The sequence below is a fragment of the Heteronotia binoei genome, chromosome 4 (genome assembly GCF_032191835.1).
Source record: "Heteronotia binoei isolate CCM8104 ecotype False Entrance Well chromosome 4, APGP_CSIRO_Hbin_v1, whole genome shotgun sequence".
Classification (NCBI taxonomy): domain Eukaryota; kingdom Metazoa; phylum Chordata; class Lepidosauria; order Squamata; family Gekkonidae; genus Heteronotia; species Heteronotia binoei.
The window spans coordinates 1,498,815-1,521,280 of NC_083226.1; the positions used below are offsets into that span (position 1 = coordinate 1,498,815).

At 45.9% G+C, this 22,466-nt stretch overlaps 1 protein-coding gene across 25 annotated transcripts in view; it reads right to left on the reverse strand.

Moving 5' to 3' along the window:
- CAMK2G (calcium/calmodulin dependent protein kinase II gamma) overlaps window positions 1–22,466 on the reverse strand; it is a 279,494-nt gene that overhangs the window by 15,468 nt on the left and 241,560 nt on the right. For 9 of the 25 annotated variants that reach the window (XM_060236677.1, XM_060236670.1, XM_060236674.1 and 6 more), the window contains 4 exons: window positions 21,855–21,899; window positions 19,545–19,593; window positions 2,635–2,748; window positions 603–734 (listed from right to left, as the gene is read on the reverse strand). In XM_060236677.1, the coding sequence (XP_060092660.1) occupies window positions 603–734; window positions 2,635–2,748; window positions 19,545–19,593; window positions 21,855–21,899 (340 nt within the window). The remainder of the gene's footprint in view (window positions 1–602; window positions 735–2,634; window positions 2,749–19,544; window positions 19,594–21,854; window positions 21,900–22,466) is intronic. The other 16 variants (XM_060236691.1, XM_060236688.1, XM_060236690.1 and 13 more) reach the window with 3 other exon arrangements.

Below are 22,466 nucleotides of genomic sequence, written 5' to 3' on the forward strand. Positions count from 1 at the left end.
CCTTCATGCCCCCACCCCCCTCAACCGCCACTTCTCCAGACTGAACATCCCCAAGTCCCTTGGCTTCATCCTCATCGCTGCACCCTCTAGCAGCAAATCTCACATTTTAGTCACTCTCCGCATAAAGGACCATTGTCCTTTTTGCCTGCCCGGAATCTACTGCCCCATCAGCTTCACTGGAGGCCCTTGACTTCTAGCAATTTGGGAGAGGAAGGGAAAGTTCTCTTGTGTCCAGAGACTTGGCTGACGTCCAAGAAGCAGCCCCTACAACCATCACACATCCAAGCAAGTGCTGACAGACTACCTGCAGGTCAACAGAAACACCAGCCACCCTCCGGAAGCTCTCCGGAAGCCTCCTTGGAATGAACAAAAGCTGGGAGGGAGGGAGCTTCCTGGCCAATCAGGTGCCTTAAATATTGGCTGCCCTCCTTTTCATTGGCCAGCTCCAGCAGCCAGAAAGCAAAGGGAGGAGGAGAGGGATGCCTCCCTGGAAGAAATGATGGGGAGCAGGAGGAAGAGAAGGTGGAACGACAAGGGCACTGGACGCGGGGGGTGGGGGGGGTTCTACTCCTGCTGCTGAGGCTCCGCAATGGCTAACTTACATGGCGGACTGTTAAGCATAAATGGAACTACTGGAGTTAGGTCAGGCTCCGATTGAGCACGATCCAACTCCACCGTTTGCCCTGGGCTGTCCCAGGCAAGAAGTTTCTCTTCACAAGACTGTATGGCAGTGGCTGGAAAACAAATGCAAGCATTAAAATAAAAATCAGAAAGCAAAATAAGGATTGCACTGAATACACATGCAGACACACACACAGAAAGCTCCAACCCATGTGAACCACATCCCCCCCCCCCCCCGAGCATCTGGATGCTAACTGATGCCTTTGAGATCTGGAACACAGTGAGACTAGAAGGAGGACAAAACCACAACTCCATATCAAAATCGGTCAAACCAGAGCAAGCCATAGGAGGAAAGAGAGCCCCACGACTCCCGCTGGGTGGGATTTCTGCTTCTTTGGGGGGGGGGCGGTGTGGAGAGAAGAGGATCTCCAAGGGTATGGAAATGAGATGACCACCCCCTTTCTACGGCTGAAATCTGCTCCCATCTGGGGAAGATGACCCAGCTGACCCTCCCACACATCAGCAGCTGAGCTGGGGGGGGGCAGATTCTCAGAGAGGTCTGGCTCACAGCTGGCCTTGCCCACCAGCACCTGGAAGCCCAGCCCAGCTGCACAGAGCAGCAGACAGCAGCTCATTCAGAAAGAAGAAAGACCTCCAGGCAGGCAGGAGATAGGAGCTTCCAAAATGACCATGCCTGGAGATGTCTGCCATTCTTCCCTTGCTGCAAAATCTGCCCTCATCAGGGCTCTGTATCTCCCAGACAGGCAGGTCTTCACTTGGAAGAGCTGTTCCCCTGGCTCACAGCTGATCTCTAAGGGGACTTCAGGCATGAGATCAGCCAAGGGGTCTGCCCACTGCCCTCTTCCCGGACTCCCCAGGCTCCGGCCCTGCCTCGCCCGTCCCTCCTCAGATCACTTTTGAAAGCACCCTTGAAAACAGGAGGCCTCTTTGACAGCAAAAGCAGAAAAGAAAATTGATGTTTTTAACACGACCTACGCGTTTCCTGCACAGAATTCATGCTGGAAAAAGGACGGCACCCCAGTGTGTGGACAGCCGCTTAAAAAGAACAGCATTACGGGCATGCCACCCTAGATATACAGCGAGGAAGCCACAGCCGGTCACAGCTGCCTAGTCCTCAAAAGCAGAGCAAAAGGAATGCAGTTGCCATCCCCATCAGTGACAATGGGCACGATGGCCTAGGATCCAGACTGCGTTTTCTGCTAATGGAACCAGGACGGCATTTCTGCCAATCCTCCTCCCCAGGTTTGCCCCGCCCATGCTGCATTTGAGTGAGATTTGTGGATGGCCTGGGAAGGGGGAGAGACGGGAATTTCCTACTGGCAATGGAAACGCCTCCTGTTAGTCTGGATCCAACTGTGTGGCTTTCCAGTTCTTCCTGCGTTGCTTTCCTTTCAGAAAGGGTGTTGCATAAGAAGCAGCCCACCATGGCCCTGGCTGCTACCTTTTCCCTGTCACTCAGGGGAGATTCTGTCATCTGTTAGTGCAGACTTGAGAGTATTAAAAACCATTCAACAGTTGGAGAGAATTATATTCCTGTCAAAAAATGATGGCAGACAGACACAGGCACAGAAGTGACACACCTTTGCCAAAGAGTCACATAATCAAAAACCATGTGCAATCCCCTCCCCCCCCCCCAAAAAAAAACAAAACAAAAAGAAAGAAAGAAAAAGAAAAGAATATGGCATCTTATCTAAGAAGGTGAAAGGATGAGGTTAGCTGGGTGAGATTTTTGTTTTCTTTTGGGGTGGGAGTGAAGAGAAGGAGGAGAAGGAGGAGGAGGAGAAGCATCTTTGGGAAGTGTTCTGTGGGGCAGGGGAAGTTCCAGGAGAGAAGGAGGATTGGATTAAGCCTCAGAAATGAGAGTCAATATTCCGGAAGAATATTGCAGGAGGAGAGGAAGATAGAGAAGATGGAGAGAGCGGGAGAGAGTGTGTGGAGGCGGGGAAGGGCTGCCGTTGTCATTGGAGGGCCTCCCCCCCTCCGTGGACTTACTCGCAGAGTAACAGAGAAAGAGCTGGGAGTGCAGGGACTCGGTCTGGGGCTTGCTCTCAGAGAGACTCCGTCCTTCGGGCACTGAGCCGCTGTCCCCCATGGAGAGGGGGGGAGCTGGGATGGCATGAAATTAAAACGAACAAACAAAAAAGACACAAAACACATACACATACAAAATAAAACAAAAATGCACATTCAGTAAATAAAACAGACCCAAACAGGACATCAAAGCAACCATAATGCTTGGTATAAACGTCTGGCCAGGCAAGGACAAAGAGGACTCCTTCCCCCACAGATGTGCAATGGGGCTGATTACACATGACAAGCTGCCCACAGGCTCCCATCCCCCCCCCCCCCCCCGTCAGCACGGAGGTCTTCCATTGCTCACCTAGAAGCTACACTCATGTCAAGAGGTGGAGGAATTGGCTTGGCAAGAGAGGAGAGGAAGGCTGGCTGGCTGAATGTTGAGAGGACCCCAGGCAAAGAGCAGCACATGGTGGGGAGAAGACCTTCCTTGCCAGCTTCTGTGTTTGAGCTCCTCCAATAAAGATGCTGTTTCCTGGCAACAGGTTCCAAGGAAACCCCCAGTGCAGCCTGCTCCAGCGAGCTCCCCCTGCCTAGCCCATCCTGTGCTCCAGCCCTGCTTACCCCTTCCTGGCACATTAGCTAGAGCAGCATCTCACACACATGGTCAGGAACAGATGAAGCCACCAGGCTACTCTCCCTGGCAGTGGAAACCCAAAGTATCAGACACAGGTTGTTCCCACTAAATTGTGGACTTTGGGCATGCAAAGCAGAATGTGCTGTGCCATGCGGGCAATGGAGCCTCCCCTTAGAGCACCTTACCAACATCCCCTCAGCAAGAGAGGCCAGACTAAGCTCTACACAGACCAGGGCCTTCTCAGTGGCGTTATGGGACGTTCTCCCAGAGACCATAAGAGCCCTGCGGGACGTCTCCCGATTCCACAGGGCCTGTAAAACCGAACTCTTTCAACAGGCCTACAACAACTAATGCAGGATGAGGCTGCCGCTACTATGCTGCTGAGCAATACCAGCTGAAGGACCACTAACAGATTAACAGAAGAACTGAGATATCAAATTAATCTGATCTGCCTATGTTAAAAACTTTTCCATAGCACCAAATTCACAGAGCCGCCCCCCTTTTTCTCCAGGCACACTTTGGGGATTCCTGCTGTCCTCCAACCATTTCCATAGGCTCTTAGCCCATCTCTCCACTCTCAGGGGCAACCCTGCTCACCAGCACATTCCCTCACGCTCAGAGCATACCCTCACCCTCTGATCCTGGGCACAGCTACATTAAGCTTGTGGTTGGTCAGTTGAAGATGAGACAGCCATGCCCCTGCCCCATCATGCCTTGGCAGGCCTAGGCACTGTCACAAAGCTCAGAGCTCCCACTTCACCCAGCCATGCCACTTGCCACTGGGGGTTGCCACTCAGGGTACCCAGCTGTCTGGGCCAAAGCTGCTTTGGACCAGGCAATGTGGAAGTGTGGCTGCTTGCTGAATCAGGCTAACAAACCTCACTGAGCCCCCACATGTTATTTGATGCCTTATCCCAAATCAGACCACTGGTTCAGCAAGGTCAACCTTGTCTATTCCGGCTGGCAGGCGCCTTCCAGGATCTCTGGCAGAAGTGGTCTTTCCCATCACCTCCTACTGATCCTTTTACTCAGAGGTGCTGGGGACTGAAATAGGAACCTTCTACCACCGAGTCACAGTCCTTCCTCTATGGCTTCAGACAGGTTAGGAGCAAGACAACCATGTTGTCAAAGTTCTTCTCTTCCGTTGCCTCATTGCCTGGGAAGCAGCTATCCATGGCAAAACAGCAGTGCCTCCCTCCAATATTCTCCTCCCATGCCTACAAAACCGTACTGGAGTTTCCTGGTATTATAAGAGTGATTCCTCACCAGCATTTGCTTCGCCCCTGCTCTTCTCCCTGTGCCGGCTCAAGCAATGGATTTCCCGCTAGTTGTTCCATGGGCGTCTCTTATATCGCAGCTTCTTCCTATTACTGTCGCAGCAATAGGATGCTGGTTTTTTGGCATTCCAGTTGCCGCAACAGGAATTGGAAGTAGCCCCGAAGAGGTGCTGCAGAGCGACTGGTGGGGAATCGATGGCTTGTGCCGATGCAAAGAGAAGCACGGGGGCGGAGCAAATGAAGGTGAGGAATCACTCACATACCTAAGTCCTGGCTGGCTAAACCAAGCTATGAATGGTGCCAGAAGGAATCATTTGAGAGTTGTGTAAGGAACATGATGAGAGTCATTTTTTCTCCCTCAGAAGCCACCAGAACCAGTTCAGTTCCCAAGTAGTGTTACAACTCTTACTAGAAGCTTGAAAGCTTAGAGAAAATGCCTATTTTAGCACTATGAAATCTGGAAACCAGCCATTTCCTTAAAGCCCCCTTAACATGAAGGCTACTTCCTATCTGCAACTGAGACAAAGTGCAGGTCAACAGATAAAGGAGAACCTGGCACTGAAAACTCCTCCACATGTCAGTGGATTTAGACTCTCTTGCTTTGTTTCTCCACAAATGGACAGACTTTCAGAAAAAGAAAGATTAAAATTACGCAAGGTAAATTGCCAAACACTTTTTTTTAATTTGATGGACAATCGGGGTCAGATTGATATATGGAGACAGAAAAATGGTAATTCAAGGGAATGCACTTATTTCTCAGACAGACATAGATCTTTTCAAGAACAGATCTGGGTTTCAAGAGACTTAGGCACTTTCTACACTTGGAGCTCCACCTGGGTTTTCTCTGAGTTCAATTCACTTTCATTGGCCTTGCAGGAAAACCCTGGGCAAAACAGCATTCATATATCCCAGAACAATCGTGGGGCAAAATTGGGGTGAACTCAGTATAGTGTGGAAACAACATCTGCCCCAATAAAAACAGGGATGAACTTGAGTGTAGTGTAGAATGTCAGTTCAGGGACAGAACTGAACCAGGATTAAAGTGTAGTGTAGAAAAGACCTTAGTTTAGTAGTCTTTAAAGGTCTCTAGAGGTAGAGTTTTTACCAAAGACCTTTTTGGATCATAATCCTGTAAGTTTTGATGTTAAAAGAAAACCTAGTACTTTTGGATGGAATCCAGGAAGCAGGAAACAGGGCAAGCCCATCCACTAGGCAGCCCTAGGAGGCTGCTCAGGATGTGGCCTGGGGGGGGAGCTGATTTGGACCCCCTCCCCACCCTTGCCTCCTTGGCAAGGGAAATGGGTGAGCGCAGCAGTGTGGCACCTACTCCTCAGAGCGCACATATCACCAGGTTGCTGCTGCTCAGCCCAGCCATCATCACTTCCAGAAGTGATGGCAGCCAGGTTGAGTGATGGCAGTGGACAGTACACGTGCTCTGAGGCACAGGTGCCGCAACTGTGGCGCTCGCCCTTGCTGGAGGCGAGGGAGGAAGGGTGTGGGTGGCATGGTGGGGGCCTTGCCTTGGGCACCAGACACCCTGAGGACAGCCCTAGATGGAAATTAAACAGAGCACTTTTACAAAAAGAAGTAATTGATGAGGACTGGAAGAAAAAACTGAAATAACTTTTTGAAATCAATCAAAACAAAGGCACTGATCTAAGAGCAGCCTAGGATGCAAGTAAATGCAAAGAACAATGACAGCACAATATACGAAACGAATATACCAAAAAATATTGTGCAAATACACTATTAAATAGATTATACAAATTATATATTATTGTGTAGAAACATACAAAAATTATCATAAATTCACAGCATTTTAGCAACACAATATCTCAGATATGTTATTACAGGGAGGACCCCACAAAGTCTCTTATTCTCACAAAGAGAGTGCTACGACTCAAAAACAAAGTTCCAAAAGAGTCCCTCCGTTGCTTGTCGGCTTCCGAAGGAAAAATGCTTGCCTTCACGCAACCACCGGTTTTTAATTGCGTTCCGCTGCTCCCGCAGCTTCCTCATAAGCCAACTGAAAAAAACAGACATGACCAGTAAAAGCAGCCTCTAAAAAAGACAACAATATCAACAACCACACAAATACAGTTGATACACAACCTGAAATTACCAGCCAAGTTCCTCTCATACGCCCATTTCAATTTCTCATTTGACGGCTTAAACAAGAAAGATCTTTAAAATTCTTTGTGATACAAAAGGTTGAAATTGATGTTACACCCTCTGCTTTTATCAATTTCAACCTTTTGCATCACAAAGAATTTTAAAGATTCCAAGCCATGATCTGTCTCAGTAAAATGCTGAAGGGGAGGAATGCCAGAAACTTGATCAAAGCAGAGGGCGTGACACGCAAAGAATTCTGTTACAAAAAGAGGCAAGGTGGAGTCACCGTCTAAACACCATTGAACCCTTCAGTCTCAATCAATATAATGGTCTTTCTTGTTTTATATAGTGTTTGTTTAAGTTGATTCTGGGGTATGTAGTTATAATTTGTTTATACATTTGTTAATGTCTCTCTTTTTAAATGGCTGATTAACAACAGCTGTGACCATCTCTTTAAAAAAACGCTGCGTCTGCAGCAAGGTTAAGCCGTCAAATGAGAAATTGAAATGGGCGTATGAGAGGAACTTGGCTGGTAATTTCAGGTTGTGTATCAACTGTATTTGTGTGGTTGTTGATATTGTTGTCTTTTTTAGAGGCTGCTTTTACTGGTCACATCTGTTTTTCTCAGTTGGCTTATGAGGAAGCTGAGGGAGCAGCGGAACGCAATTAAAAAACAGTGGTTGCGTGAAGGCAAGCAGTTTTCCTTCAGTAGCCGACAAGCAACGGAGGGACTCTTTTGGAACTTTGTTTTTGAGTTGTAGCACTCTCTTTGTGAGAATAAGAGACTTTGTGGGGTCCTCCCTGTAATAAACATATCTGAGATTTTGTGTTGCTAAAATGCTGTGAATTTATGATAATTTTTGTATGTTTCTACACAATAATATATAATTTGTATAATCTATTTAATAGTGTATTTGCACAATATTTTTTGGTATATTCGTTAGGATGCAAGTAAAACATTTATTAGAGGGCATTGAATAAAACATAATTAACAAAATATTTTAGATGAGATTAAAAAAAAGAACGAATTAAAAAATTCTGGGGAATATAAATATGTCTCCTATAATCAGGGCTTTTTTTGAGCAGGAACGCACAGGAATGCAAGTTGTGACCTAATATGCAAATGAATTCCTCCTGGGCTTTTTCTACAGAAAAGCCCTATGTGAAACAATAATGACACCAGAGGGTGTGGCCTAATATGCAAATGAGTTCCAGCTGGATCTTTTCTACTGCAACAGCTATCCATGTTAACAGTAAGAGAAAAGGAAATGAAATTGAAATATGCAAAACGGAACAAAACTAGAATTTGCAAATAAACCAGGATAATGGTTGGTGTATAAACTGAGAAAGGAAAGGAAAAAGAAAATTATACTGAAATTACAAGGAGATAAAGTAAAAGCGGACAATGAGAATAACCAAAAAGCATTCTTTCATTATTATTCTACTTTATATAAATGCCAAGAGGTATCAGAGGTGAAAACTGATGAATATCACAAAAAAACCCTAAGATCACAGAAGAACAAAGATGAGTTATGTATAGCCCTATGATGATAAGTTGTAGAAGCTATAAAAAAAATTAAACCAGGAACAACTCCTGGCTCTCAGGTCTGTATTACAAGTGCTTTGAAAATGGAATCTTACAACCTTTACAAGTTATGATGAATTCTGTCTTACAGGTAGGAAAGATGTCACAGACTTGGAAAGAGGCTAATATAATATTGATACCTAAAGATGATCAAGACAAGAAATTTGGTCAAGAAATTACAGACCAATATTCTAATTGAATAATGACCACAAGTTGTTTACTCTGATTCTGGCTGAAAGATTGAAAATAATTCTGCAAGAATTTATTCATGAAAAGAATATCAATGTGGATTTTTACCTAAAAGACAGTTGAAAAATAAGATCAGAGTTGTTTTAAATATTTTGGAGTACTTAGAAAAAACATAATTTAAAAAAAACTGCATTGATTTCTCTTGAGATGCAGAAAGCATTTGATATTTGAACTGGACTTTTGTATTAAAAGTTTTAGAAGATATGAATGTTAGAGAGAATTTTATAAAAATTTATTTTATGGGTAAAATCAATTTATACTTCAAAGAGCATAAATAATTGTAAATGGAGATTTATCTAAACCATGTGCGATTCAAAAAGGAATAAGACAAGGCTGCCCTCTATCCCCCCAACCCCGTTTATCTTATTTCTCAAAGTACTGAAAAGAGATTAAAAATGTGATGAGAGGATCCCCCCCGGGGGTAAAGATTAAAAAAGATACATAATATAAACATTGTTTTAAATTGTAAATTGAGATGTTGTTTAATTTTGATTGTTAGCTGCCCTGAGTCCGTTTGGAATGGGCGGGATATAAATGGAATAAAAACCTTTGCTGTTAGTGTTGGAAGTCTTGGGATTAGTTTTGGAAGATCCTTTAAAAGGAACTGAACTGTCAATGGCTACATTGAAAGAATTTGGTGCATTAGTGGGCTTTAAAATTAATAAACAGAAAACAAATATGGTTAACAAAAATTTGAAAATACAAGAACAAACAAAACTGATGAACAAACTGGTGTTAAGGTGGAAAAAGCAAAATATCTGGGTATTATACTGACAAATATGAATTGTATGTTATTTCAAAATAATTATAATGAGACACAGAATGAAGTTTAAAAAGATACATTGACATGGGATAAAGTGCGATTGTCTTTGTTGGGGAGAATATTTTTGTTTCAGACAATACCTGCTTTGATAACTGATGAATCACATTTAAACACTGGCATAAGGATATATCTAAATTTATATACCACAAGTTAAATATAAGATTTTACAGGATGCAAGGGAAAGAGAAGGACTGGGTTTGCCTGACTTGAAACCATATTTTGCTGCTTGCTCTTTAGTTTGGATGAAAGAATGAGTTCTGTTGAGAAAAAACAGGTTGCTTACCTGTAACTGATGATCTTCGATTGGTCATCTGTGCAGTCACACACATGGGTTTTCCGCCTGGAAATGAACCTGACCTCGAAGAATTCAAAGCTAGCCTAGGCGTTTATTTTGGCATTCCCTCTCGATCTGGGAAGCAGGTATCCACTGCGCATGCCTGGAGCGAGGGGAAGGTGCTCCACCCACCTAGTTTCTTCTAGCCGCTGTATAGAGAAAATTTTTTAGTAGAAAGAAGAATAAACCAGCAGCGGGGAAGGCTGGGCGGGCGTGTGTGACTGCACAGATGACCACTCAAAGATCATCAGTTACAGGTAAGCAACCTGTTTATCTTCATCATGGTCTCTATGCAGTCCCACACATGGGTGACTGGTAAGCTGGAGTGCATGGTAGGTGGGTGCTGGTTCTGTAATGAAAGAACACGTTAAGCATGCATACAATGATATGAAATATTGTACTTACAGGGTATGGAGCTGGAGGCGTCAGTCAAAAATGGAGGGAAGCATAGCCTGCCCGAAGGATACGTCATGCCATGCACAAACATCTAGGGCGTAGTGCATGGCAAACATAGATGGAGAAGACCAGACCGCAGTGGCACAGATGTCCTACATCGGTACACCTCTACAGAAGGCTGATGATGTGGATACGGCTCGGGTGGAATGAGCTCGCAAGTGTTTAGGTATGGGTTGTTTAGCCAATTGATAACATAAAACGATTGCAGCCACAACCCACTTTGAAAATCTCTGGGTTGAGATTTTGTAGCCCTGTTTATGTGTTCTACAGGCTACAAAGAGTCTAGAGTCCTTGTGGAAGGGACGAGTCCTGTCAATGTAGAAAGCAAGGGCCCTACTACGTCAAGATTATGTAGTGTCTGTTGTCCGGCATCACTGGGTTTTTGAAAAAAGGAAGGCAGTGTGGTCGACTTCCCCAGGTGATAAGGAAAGTAGGGTCAGGACGTAACACCACTCTGTCATGGTGGAAGAGTGTATGGGGGGTCCGTCCGAAAGGCACAAACGTCACTGGCTCTCCTGCCAGATGTGAGTGTCACCAGCAACGCCGTCTTCCAAGACAATAGATGCAGTGGAATGGATGCCATCGGCTCAAATGGGGGTTTCATCAACTGGCTTAGAACAAGAGATAAACTCCATGTGGGTTATAGTTGGCGAATGGGAGGGTGAAGATGCAGAATGCCCTTTAGGAAGGCTTTTGTAGCGGAATGAGAGAAGGTGCTTCAATGTCTGGATGAAGGGCTGAAATAGCAGCCATATGGACCTTTAGAGAAGAGTAGACCAGCCCAGAGTTTGATAAAGACAAGGTGTATGACAGAATTTGGGCCACAGAGGATGATTCAGGAAGGAAGTTGTGTTGAGCAATGTATGCTGAAAAGCGCTTCCACTTTTGTGAGGATTTTCTAGTAGAGGGCTTTCTGGCATTGAGGAGGACACATCGGACTTCTGGTGGGAAGTCTAGAAATTGATTTTCCAGGCAGTCGTGGTGCAGGACTTTGCTATCCTGTTGAGACATTAAGTCCCAAACCAAGGGAAAGCAATGAAACCCATTGTTTGACAGAAGAAGGAGGGTGGTGAACCATGGTTGGTGGGGCCACCAGGGAGTGATGAGGATGCAGTTGGTTCGATTTAGTCTGATTTTCTGAAGTGTTCTCGTTATCAGTGGGACTGGAGGGAACAGGTAGTGGAGTGGTCCTGACCATGAGTGGAAGAAGGTATCTCCCACGGATTGTGTGGATGGAGGGCCCCGAGTGTAAAAACGTGGGCATTGTGCATTGTCCAGAGAGGCAAAGACGTCTATGGTTGGAACCCCGAATGTCCTGAATACTGTCAGAAGATAATTGTGGTTGAGGGTCCATTCGTGGTCGTTCACAAGGTGACGATTTAGTACATCCGCTTGAACATTCTGGATTCCCGGCAGGTGTACAACTGTGAGGAATATGTTGTGAGCAATGCTCCAGTGCCAGAGGGCTAAAGACCATCTGCAAAGTCGGAGAGAAGCAGTGCCCCCCTGACTATTAATATAAAACACAGTTGCCACGTTGTCTGAGGTGACCTGGATGTGCAGACTGTGAAGAGACGGTAGAAATGACTTGAGTGCTCTGTGGACCACCACAGAGTTCTAGGCAGTTGATATGTAGAGATTTCTCGTAGTTTGTCCACTGCCCTTGTACCGTTAGGGTCCCGAAGTGGGCTCTCCAACCCCACCTCGAGGCATCGGTCGTGACAATGGCCGACGGGGGCGATCTTAGGAATGGCATTCCCGCCAGAAGATAATGTTTCATTTTCCACCATTCGAGAGATGAAAGAATGTGTTGTGGAACTGTGAGTAAAGTCATTTGGTGTCGTCGGTGCGGGCAGAACATCCATACAAACCATAGTTGTAGAGGTCTCATGCGGAGTCTCGCAAAGCACAGGACAGAGGTTGTGGCAGCTATAAGTCCCAGCATGCGCTGAAAAATGAAGGCTGTTTGGGTAGGGTGTGATATGATGGTAGCGGTCAAAGACTGAATGCGGAGGGCCCTGTCTGCAGGGAGGTAGGCCTTGTGGGATACCGTGGATAGACATGCAGCTATGAATTGAATGTCCTGTGTTGGGATCAGGTTGGACTTTGTCAAGTTGACCTGAAGACCCAATGAAGACAGTAGAGACAGAGTGGTTGAGATGTCTTTCTGAAGTTGCTCTTTGGATTGGGCCACAATGAGCCAGTCGTCTATGTAAGGATATATGGAGATTTTTTTTGTTGGCGGAGCGTCGCCCCCACCACCACCATACACTTTTTGAAGACTCTTGGTGCAGTCAATAGACTGAAGGGAAGGGAGCGGAATTGGTAGTGTTGGTCCCCAACGGCAAACCTCAAGAATCTTCTGTGGTGATGGTTGATGGTAAGGCATCTTGAAAGTATATCAATGCCATCCAAGCATCTTTTGGAATCAACGGGAGAACTGGCTGCAGGGTAATCATGCGGAATTTTTTGTACTGTACATGGCAATTGAGCTTGCGAAGGTCCAGGATTGGACGTTGTCCTCCATCTCTCTTTGGAACCAGAAAGTATTGGGAATAGAACCCTGTGCGATGGAACTGCGGTGGAACTGGTTCTATGGCTGTCTTGTCCAGCAAGGCAGAGATCTCCCTTTGAAGTGGGAGGGATTGAGGAGTACGTATGAATCGATGGAGCCTCGGGGGTGAATTGAACTCTATGGTGTAGCCTCTGTGGATTATCGCCAGGACCCATGAATCTGATGTTATGGATTCCCACTTGGGGTAAAAAGGAAGCAGTCTCGTGATGCTGGAAAGATGTTGTGGTTGAAGAGGAGATGGTATGAGGAAGTCAAAGAGACTGTTTTGAAGCGGGAGTCGCCTTCTTTGTGGTCTGTGTACGAGGCCATTGATGGAAAGGTTGCTTAGTTGGCGGAGCTTTGCGCTTCCAATAGTCAGCCTGTTTTGGTGAGCGGGGACGTTTATAATAGGATGGTTTCCAGACTCTCTGCCAATTAGGTTGAGACTGTTGTTGACTTACTCCCAATCTACTAGCTCTTTTTCTACTGTCATCGACAGTGGTCAGGATGTCATCAGTTGAAGCATTAAAAAGGTCCTGACCATCAAAGGGCAAGTCTTCAATTTTAAATTTGATGTCCTGTTGCAAAAAGGAGGATCGAAGCCAGGCATGGTGGTGCAAGGCGATGGATGTGGCCATGGTTCTGGATGAGCAAGCCACAGCATGACGAACTGAGTTAATCTGTTGTGTGCTAACTTTGGAGAGCTCTTGCAGGATTTGTGATGCTTGTTTCTATGCAGAATCAGGCAGAGACGGAACTAGTGTAGTAAGTTGGGACGTCAAATTAAAGGTGTAGGGTGAAAAATATGCCAAATAATTATGAATTTTAGAGGTGGCAGTAGAGAGGGAGTAAATTTTTCTCCCTAAAGTGTCAAGTTTCTTTCCCTCTTTCTCAGGTCGGACTGGATGACGTGTTTGTTCGGATTTTGATGAGGAGTGAACAATCATGGAGTTGGGTGCAGGATGATTGAATAAGAATTTAGTGCATGGATTTTATATAAGGATTCAATCCTTTTAGATATAGGTGGAACCGACGCGGGCTTATCCCAAGCCACTTTTAGGCCTTCAAGGTGAACAGGGAGCATAGGAAGGAAGGAGCCCACAGGTAAGTCAGCATGGACTAGATCATGGACCACATCTGATACTCTCAGTAAATCAGTAGTGAGTTTTATATTGAGAGTATTCGCCATGTTGGTAAGCAGGTCTAAGTAAGCCTTGGATCCTTTGGATGCTGAGAGATCAGCCGGTTTGGTAAAACAGGTGATGCTGTTTGGTAAACAGGTGATGCTGTTGTGGATGCTGTAAATTGAGACGAATCAGAGTGCTCAGCCTTGGAATCCTCAGAAACATTCATGGGAGTCGTAAGGCGGTCATGTAAGGGCTTGCTCGGTAGCGATATAGCCTTACCCGGAAGGGTAGGTTGATCAGGTTGGTCCATCTGCTGTTTCGATGGAACCGAGAGAGCAGACATTGAGGGTGCCGGTGATAGTGGTTTCGAATCCTGACTGTAATGTCGGGGTCGATGAGGAGATGAGGGGTAGTAAGTTTCCTCATGGTACCGAGTATGGTACATGTCTTCGTGATACTGGTTCACGGTACCTAGGTTGGAAGAGCTCCTCACGGTACCGAGGTCAATGGAGCTCGTGGGATGGCGATCTAGAAAACCTATAGTGCTGGTACCGATGTGGGGACGGAGGTGATTTGGACCGTGATGGACTATAGTACAAATAACGATCCCTGCGTCGGCTTGGAGACCGTGGGTCAGTATAGATTTGTGTGGACAGATCTTTGTGAGTTGGTGAGCCATGTAGCGAGGATCTAGAAAGAAGACTATCATGGGCTTGAGTTGAAGACTCTCAATATAGCGGAGAGACAGCTGAACCCTTGAGGGTGCGAGGCACCAACACTTCCCGGAACGAGTGGACACCAAGGAGATTAGCTTGCTGACCTCGAAGTAGAAGCGATGGTTACAAGGATTCAGTAGCAAGGATGTTTTCTGGCAGAGATTCGTAAACAGAGGGAGACCGCGATTGGATACGGATGACCTTGTCCATTATGACATCAGTAGGAGTTGAGAGTTCCGCTGGAACAGTCAGTGCCGTCCATGCCGTAGCCGAGGTAGATGCAACCACCGAGTGCGAGGTCGATGCCATGGTATGGTCGGAGGGTCTCGAATCCGAGGACTTATGGTCAGTCTTTGTCATGGATTTCGAAGTTGAATCCGAGTGACGTTTAGAAGACGATTCCAATCGGTGTTTTTTGTTGGAGTCGTCAGATTTCTTGGTATGTTCTCCAGACTTATGCTTACTGGGAGCCGATGCCACGGAAGCTGCCGATCGAACTACATCCCTTTGTGGAGTCAGGGAAGGTGGCGAAGTATGAGACTCAGAATAGTGGGGCATTATAGGCCACAGCGAAGATTCCAGAAGATGGCTTTTGAGTCGAGCAGCACGGTTCTTTTTGGCCTGTTTTCTAAACTGGCTACAATGAACACAGGTGTCGATCTTGTGGGTCTCCCCCAAACAAAATAAGCACTAAGAGTGTCTGTCGGTTGAGGGCATTTTGGTCCCACACCGGATGCACTTTTTAAAAGTTGTTTTGGGGTCCTTCCCTTCCGTAAGCCCATGGAGGGGGTCGGGAAGGGGTAATAGTAAAGAAGATGAAGTCTTTTTTTTAAATAACGATACCAGTCAAAGAATGAAGAAAAAGAGATCGTCGGAGAAGAATTGAAGAAAAACACAACGAGGTTGAGGAGACGCAACGCAGTAGGTCTAATCCGAATGGCGGTTAAGAAACTGGGTGGGTGGAGCGCCTTCCCCTCGCTCCAAGCATGTGCAGTGGATGCCTGGTCCCCAGATCGAGAGGGAATGCACGCCAAAATAAACGCCTAGGCTACCTTTGAATTCTGCGAGGTCAGGAAACACATGTGTGGGACTGCACAGAGACCACGATGAAGATCAAAAAATTATTGGAGTTAGAAGGCCACGATTTGAAGATTTGGTTGGCACAGCTATTTGCGGTATGATAATGTTAAGGTTAATGTGGATTTTAAAAATCATCCTGTTAGATGTGCCATCCTGAGAATATGGAATAAATATGAACTTGGGTTATGTCTGAAAACACACTTGTGGTTATCCACACAATAAGTTTTTTGTAGACAAGAAACGTAACTAAACTTGATTAGTTAAAACAGTATCGCACTTACCTGTAGCTGTTGCTCATCTAAGATGTCTTCTGTGCAGGCACACATTGGGACTGCTTGCACAGGCCAGCCACCGGAGGCTCTCTACAGCTTTTTCCTAACCCCCCCTAAGATGGGAGCCCCTCCCACTCAAATGGTCACATGCTCTACAGGGGGCATGCTCCACAGAGAGGGGAGGGGTGGAGGGCCCCCCCCCCTTCCCTCAGCCCTCCTGAGCTGCTACAAGTATCATGAAGAATTTGTCTATCAACTCACAGCAGGGTCGGAGGGAAGAAATGTACCCTGACTATGGCTAACCCAACTATCTGTGGTGATTCTCTCTCTCTGAAAGCCCTTAAAAGAAGACAGGTGTAAGATTCACCAATGATTCTACTCAGAAAGGCCCTTTCATGGTCTGTTGCTGCTCTCTGAGTAGTGGTTGTTGTAATGATCCTGCTCGCTTAGGCTATGATTAGGCCTATGTCTGCCTTGATTCACTGACCCTTGAAAAGGTCACTGTGGAGGATACTGCAATGCCCTTGGTTTTGATGAGGGTATCTAGCCAGTTTGGTGTAGTGGTTAAGTGTGCAGATTCTTATCTGGGAGAACCGGGTTTGATTCCCCACTTCTCCACCTGCAGCTGCTGGAATTGCCTTTGGTCAACCATAGCTGTCAGAGTTGTCCTTGAAAGGGCAGCTGCTGTGAGAGCCCTCTCAGCCCCACCCACCTCACAAGGTGTCTGTTGTGGGGGGAGAAGATATAGGAGATTGTAAGCCACTCTGAGTCTCTGATTCAGAGAGAAGGGCAGGGTATAAATCTGCAGTCTTCTTCATCTAAGTAAGGTGATTGAGACTAGAGCCTCTGAAAGTCTGGAGGTGGCAGTTCAGAACCTTGCCACAGAACTGGAGAAGCTGAAGCTGAAGGCTGGTTTGATGCTGGAACAGGTAACCAGTTTGGTGTTGTGGTTAAGTGTGTGGACTCTTATCTGGGAGAACCGGGTTCGATTCCCCACTCCTCCACTTGCAGCTGCTGGAATGGCCTTGGGTCAGCCATAGCTCTTGCAGTTGTCCTTGAAAGGGCAGCTTCAGTGAGAGCTCTCTCAGCCCCACACACCTCACAAGGTGTCTGTTGTGGGGGAGGAAGGTAAAGGAGATTGTGACTGCTCTGAGACTCTGAGATTCAGAGTACAGGGCGGAATATAAATCCAATATCATCATCTTCTCCTCCTCTCTCCAATAAGAAAAGCAATGGTGAAGCCTGAGGGGAGGCATTGGAATTATATTTGGTTTTATTGGAACCAGCTTGGTGTTGGTTGACATCCAGATGCTTGGTTCAGGTCACTTCTTGGAAAGGGAACATTGTTGCTCCTTATGGTTCGACTTGGAATGCGCCTTCTTGGGTGGAGGTTCTGAGAAGCACTCATCTGAAGTCTGAACAGGGAATGTTCAGTTCAGTGCCCGGAACGGATGGAACCGAGGTGCTAGAATGCAGACTCATAAAATTCCTGATCTTGGCAGGTACTTTAAGTGGGCAATGATTCATTATGCTCTAAAACGAGGTAGAAGACTTTGCCACTGACTCACTAGAGCAGGAAAGCACCTTCTCCAAAGACAAGCCCTGAGCTGTGCCACTCAATCAGAGTGGGCTTTAGGAGTATGCTGCAAGACTATTAGCCACAGCTTATTGTTGGAACTCTGTCTGGGGCACTGATGCTCTGTATTCTCTGTGCTTGGGAGGGACAACAGTGTGAGAACTTCTAATGTCCTGGCCCCACTGATGGACCTCCTGATGGCACCTGGGTTTTTGGCCGCTGTGTGACACAGCGTGTTGGACTGGATGGGCCACTGGCCAGATCCAGCATGGCTTCTCTTATGTTCTTATGTCTGGGGCAGTGATGCTCTATATTCTTGGTGCTGGGGGGGGGGGGGCACAGTGGGAGGGCTTCTAGTGTCCTGGCCCCACTGATGGACTTCCTGATGGCACCTGGATTTTTTGGCCACTGTGTGACACAGAGTGTTGGATTGGAGGGGCCATTGGCCTGATACAACAGGGCTTCTCTCATGTTCTTAAGCATATTTTGCATATGGCAGTGTTGTCGGCATCAGCCAGATAGAGAAAGCAGAGTAAGTGCTCACGTGAGTGAGTCATTTCGGTCCCACATTGGGCACACTTCTTCAACAGAGATTTCTGTGAAATAATCAATACCAAATTTCTTTTTTTGAAGAAAGACTCACGAATTTTCTAGCTGTAGAAATATGTCCTCATGATGCAGCTGTAAAGAAAGGACTGAGGGAAGGGGGAGGAGTCCCTCCCCGAGGAGCACGTGGCCGTCTCAGTGGGAAGAGGAGCTCCAACAGGTTTCGCAGCTCTCCCCTTAGTGTTTTTTTTTTAAAAGGGGAAATCGCTGTAGAGAGTCCTTGGTAGCTGCCTGCATAAGTGCAGTCCCAATGTGGAAATGTACAGAAGACTGAAGATGAATGTATTGGGATATAACAGGTTTCTCTAAAAGGGAATGCAAAATGAAATTACGAGAAGATTTGACTATAGAAGGATATACTTTCCAATTTTTTAAAATGCGCAATTACAAGAAAGGTTCAAATTTGACTAAAAACCCCTTTATGGTTTTGAACAATCTAAAACTGAATTAGAAGCAGAACATACAAATGATGAACATGTTATTGGTAAAATTATAAATTATTATTATTAAAGTTTGAGAAAAAGGAAGAACATGTAAAAGAATGTATGATAAAATGGATGGAAATTTTTGGATATAATATACAAATGGGAAAATATATGGAAAAAGGGTCTTTAAATTTACATTAAGTGCTACTCCGAAAGAAGTTTTTAAATAAAATGATGTACCAATGGTATATGACACCAGAGAAATTGGCTAAAATGTATAAAAATATTTCAAATAGATGTTGGAAATGTGAACATCATGAAAAGAATTTATGGTGGATTTGCAAAAAGGCTTAAAATTTGGAAGAAGATAAAGGTGATTGTAAGCTGCTCTAAGAGAGAAGGCAGGGTGAAAATCTACTTCTTAATTCAGAAGATTCTGAAAATTAAAGCACACATGAGCCCAGAGGCATTTCTTTGGGGTCTAATAAGCAGTTTGAAAAAGTCATGGAATTTTATTCTTATACATGACAACGGCAGTGAGATTACTATATGCACAAAAATGGAAAACTTCAACATTACCCACAACAGAGGAATGGCTGGTGAGGAGGATGGAACTTGCAGAAATGGCTAAGCTTACTTCTTTGATCAGAGAAAAGACATTTTCTCTGATCAAAGAAGTAGCCAATTGGAAATCCCTTACAGACTTTTTGCATGAAATGGGGAAAAAATGAACTGATGACTTGTGGATTTGATGCACAAGGGAGAATTTTTTAAAAAATTAATAGGGAAAAGAGAATTAATATTTGGTTGCATTAACAGAGTAAGTGTTAGGTTTGCAAGTTTACTTATACTTGTAGAGAAGATCAGAAGTTTTTTCTGTATATTTCTTTGTCTTTGTAATTTTTAAATATTCTTTTTAATATTTTCTTTTTTCTTCTTCTTTTGGCTCTATATTTTTATCTTTATCCTTTTTGGTCAGTTAGTTTTCATCTTCTTGCTATAAAATTCTTAATACAAATCCTTTTATTGCTTGCTTACTGGCAAGGGAGGCACCTACCCTTCAGGTCCTCGTCTTCCGTGGTCGTGTTGCAGCTCTCTGTGGAACCCTGCAAGGCAGAATGTTGGTAGATGGAAAAATCAGCTCATCACAAGACAAGGAGGCACAGAGGGACACAGAGGATAGAGGGGAAATGGAGCAAGGAAGGTAAGAGGGCAATGCTATGAACAACCTGGTGGCTCTCATCCATATGCTGGTATCTGTATGGATTGACTACTGTAACACAATTTGTTTGGAGCATCCCTTTTGGATGGTGTAGAAATCATAAACTTTGGTTGCTCATCTGCTGGTTAGGGGGAGGTCAGCAGAGGGGGGTCATATTAAACCTCTTCTGGGTCAGCTGCACCAGCCGTTAGCTTATTTCCAAGCACAATACATGATGCTGGATATGATATTGAAGCCCTACACTGCTGGAACCCCAAACCCAGGGCCACCACAACCTCCTGAGGGAGGCCCTGCTAGAGTTCACCCTGTTCTTTAACATCAGAGAGGTAGCTGAAGCTTAAATATTTATTCAGGCATTTTCATTTGAATCAATTGTTGAAGTTCTGATTTAATTTCACTGTACCCCATTTCATTGTCTGAAATGCATACCATGAAATGCATGCATACCAAACCTTCCATTCTGAATATAACTTTGTTGGTCTTAAAGGTGCTACTGGACTCCAACTTTGTTCTACTGCTTCAGACCAACAGTTTAGCCCACTGGATGATATGGGTTATTTGCCTCCCCTTTGTACAAAGTTGGGCTTTGATTATTTCACTCCTGTCTTTTCCTTTCTTTTACTGCAGCTGCATTCACAGGTTTTAAAATAATAATTAAATCCAGAAATGAAAACAGAAGAGGAGCTACAAATAATGGGGTGGAACCAGGAAAGATCTATCCTGCGGCAGCATTCAATGGAGGATTCTTACACCTGTGAAAGCAACCAGCGCTGGAATCCTGCTTCATGGAAAATGCCAACAGAGACGGGGCTGAAATGAGGGTTCCTGGTCAGGATTACACCAGACTGAAACCGCCTCCTGTCTCCCAGGCCACCTGTGTTCTGGATTCCACAAGGCCAGCAAAAGCAGTCCTGCTACGGCTGCAAGTGGCCAGATTTGTACTCAAATCGTTTGGTTTGGATTCATGTTTTGCTTTTTATCTGTTGTGCCCTACAACAAGCCATTGGGTTTCCCTGGATCTGGAGGCTTCCCTCTGCCGGATACTGGAACCGGTATCTTTACAATTGTTTCTACCAAACGTCGAATTATTTGGAATGGCATCCATGCACCTGGATACTGATGATATGGAGTAAGTGGATATTGGGGGTGGGGGGTGGGGTGAGGAAGAAAAAACCTTGGGACAGCATCACGAAGGAACAATACTCCAGGGTCATGCTACAGGCCAGGTTCAGCTCTTCTGTACGGGATTTCCCTACATAGACGTGAGGTGAGGGAAGCTGCGGAGGATGCGATGGCACAAAATCTAACAGTGGCAGGAAAAGAAAGAGGCTTAAACGATGAAGGTGAGGCGACAGGGAGAATGGCCGGGAACAGGGAGAGCAAAAGGCCGAAACTTACGTTGTGCATTTCCCCATGCCACAACACTGGCGGCTGCTGGCAGGGGAGGGAACACACACAATGTGAAGAGATTAGGACACGGGACAACTCTTTGACACATCTGATGGAGGTGAGGGTGGGGGGGAGAACGATGCAGCACAAGGCTGCCGTTTTCAGCAGCAGCAGCAGCATGTGTCTCATAACCTGGAATGCCACCCTTAGAGACCTCCGCCTGGAGGGACCACACAGAAGCACATACCTCTCTCTAGTTTGTTAAACTTCTATGCAAGAAATCCAGGAAGGGTAGCGCATTAATAAGGTCAGAATGCACAGTCATCTCCTCATGCAACGTTGCACAGCAGGGAGCACACAGAATTGCCAGTCTGCGCACGCTCCAAGGCCTGGCAGATACATGCAGCACCATGAGGCAGCAGAATGGACTGTACTGCTCAACAATGAAGACCAGTGGTCACATTTTTGAATGTTTAAAAACTCTGGGAGAATAGGAGATCAGCACAGGGAGGTCCCATTCAAACGTGTTGCCTTTGGCCTGCTGTGTGCCTCTCCTTGTGTTCAAGGAGGGCTTCTCCCCATCCACTGAGAAGCACTCGGCTCTAGCACCCAGCAGGCCAAGCGAAGTGGCACAGCCGATTCAAACACCTTGTTCTGCTGCACCTGCCTCAGATATTCACTTTTCTTTGGGGGGTGGGGGTGGCAAAAGGGAGGGATGTTTGGGACTCTGAAGGCCCTTTGTGAGCTGCCCCTTACCTTCACACCATCATTAGCATTGTGGACAACAGTAGTTTGTGGTTCCTAATTGAAAGAGAACAGCAAATAAAAGAATCAGATTCCAGCTCCAAGTCTTGCCTCCCTCTGCGTGGCGTCTGTTGGGAGAGCAAAGGGACAAACAAGAGCAAACCACAAACGCTTCTATCCTAGGAGGTGGGGGAGAGCACACACATGGCCCCCCTCCCATGGGGCTGCTCAGGAGGTCAGAGAGAGACAAAGACGCCAGGGCAATCAGCAAAGGAACCTGAAGACAAAGCCACGTTTGCCTTGCCAAGCCCCGATTTGTTGCAGGCCCCTTCTCAGCTGTGCCCAGGGCCCGGACAGGAATCTCTGGCCCAAGGGCAAGCCATCAGTTCAGCCAGATGGGCCTCCTGTGGGGGGGGGGTGTCCTTTTGAAAGCGTTTTTCCTGGAGCCAACAGATCATCCGCAGCAAGGCTTTGTCTTCGTGCCCCCTCCACACAAAGTGTTCTGGTCGCTCTTTCTCTCTCGAGGGACATCCATAATCCCCCTCCCAAAACGGCAGCCGGGTCACCCAGCGATCTGCCACAAAGAGCCGCTCGGGCAGAGAGCTTTCAAAGTCCCAGTTTGAG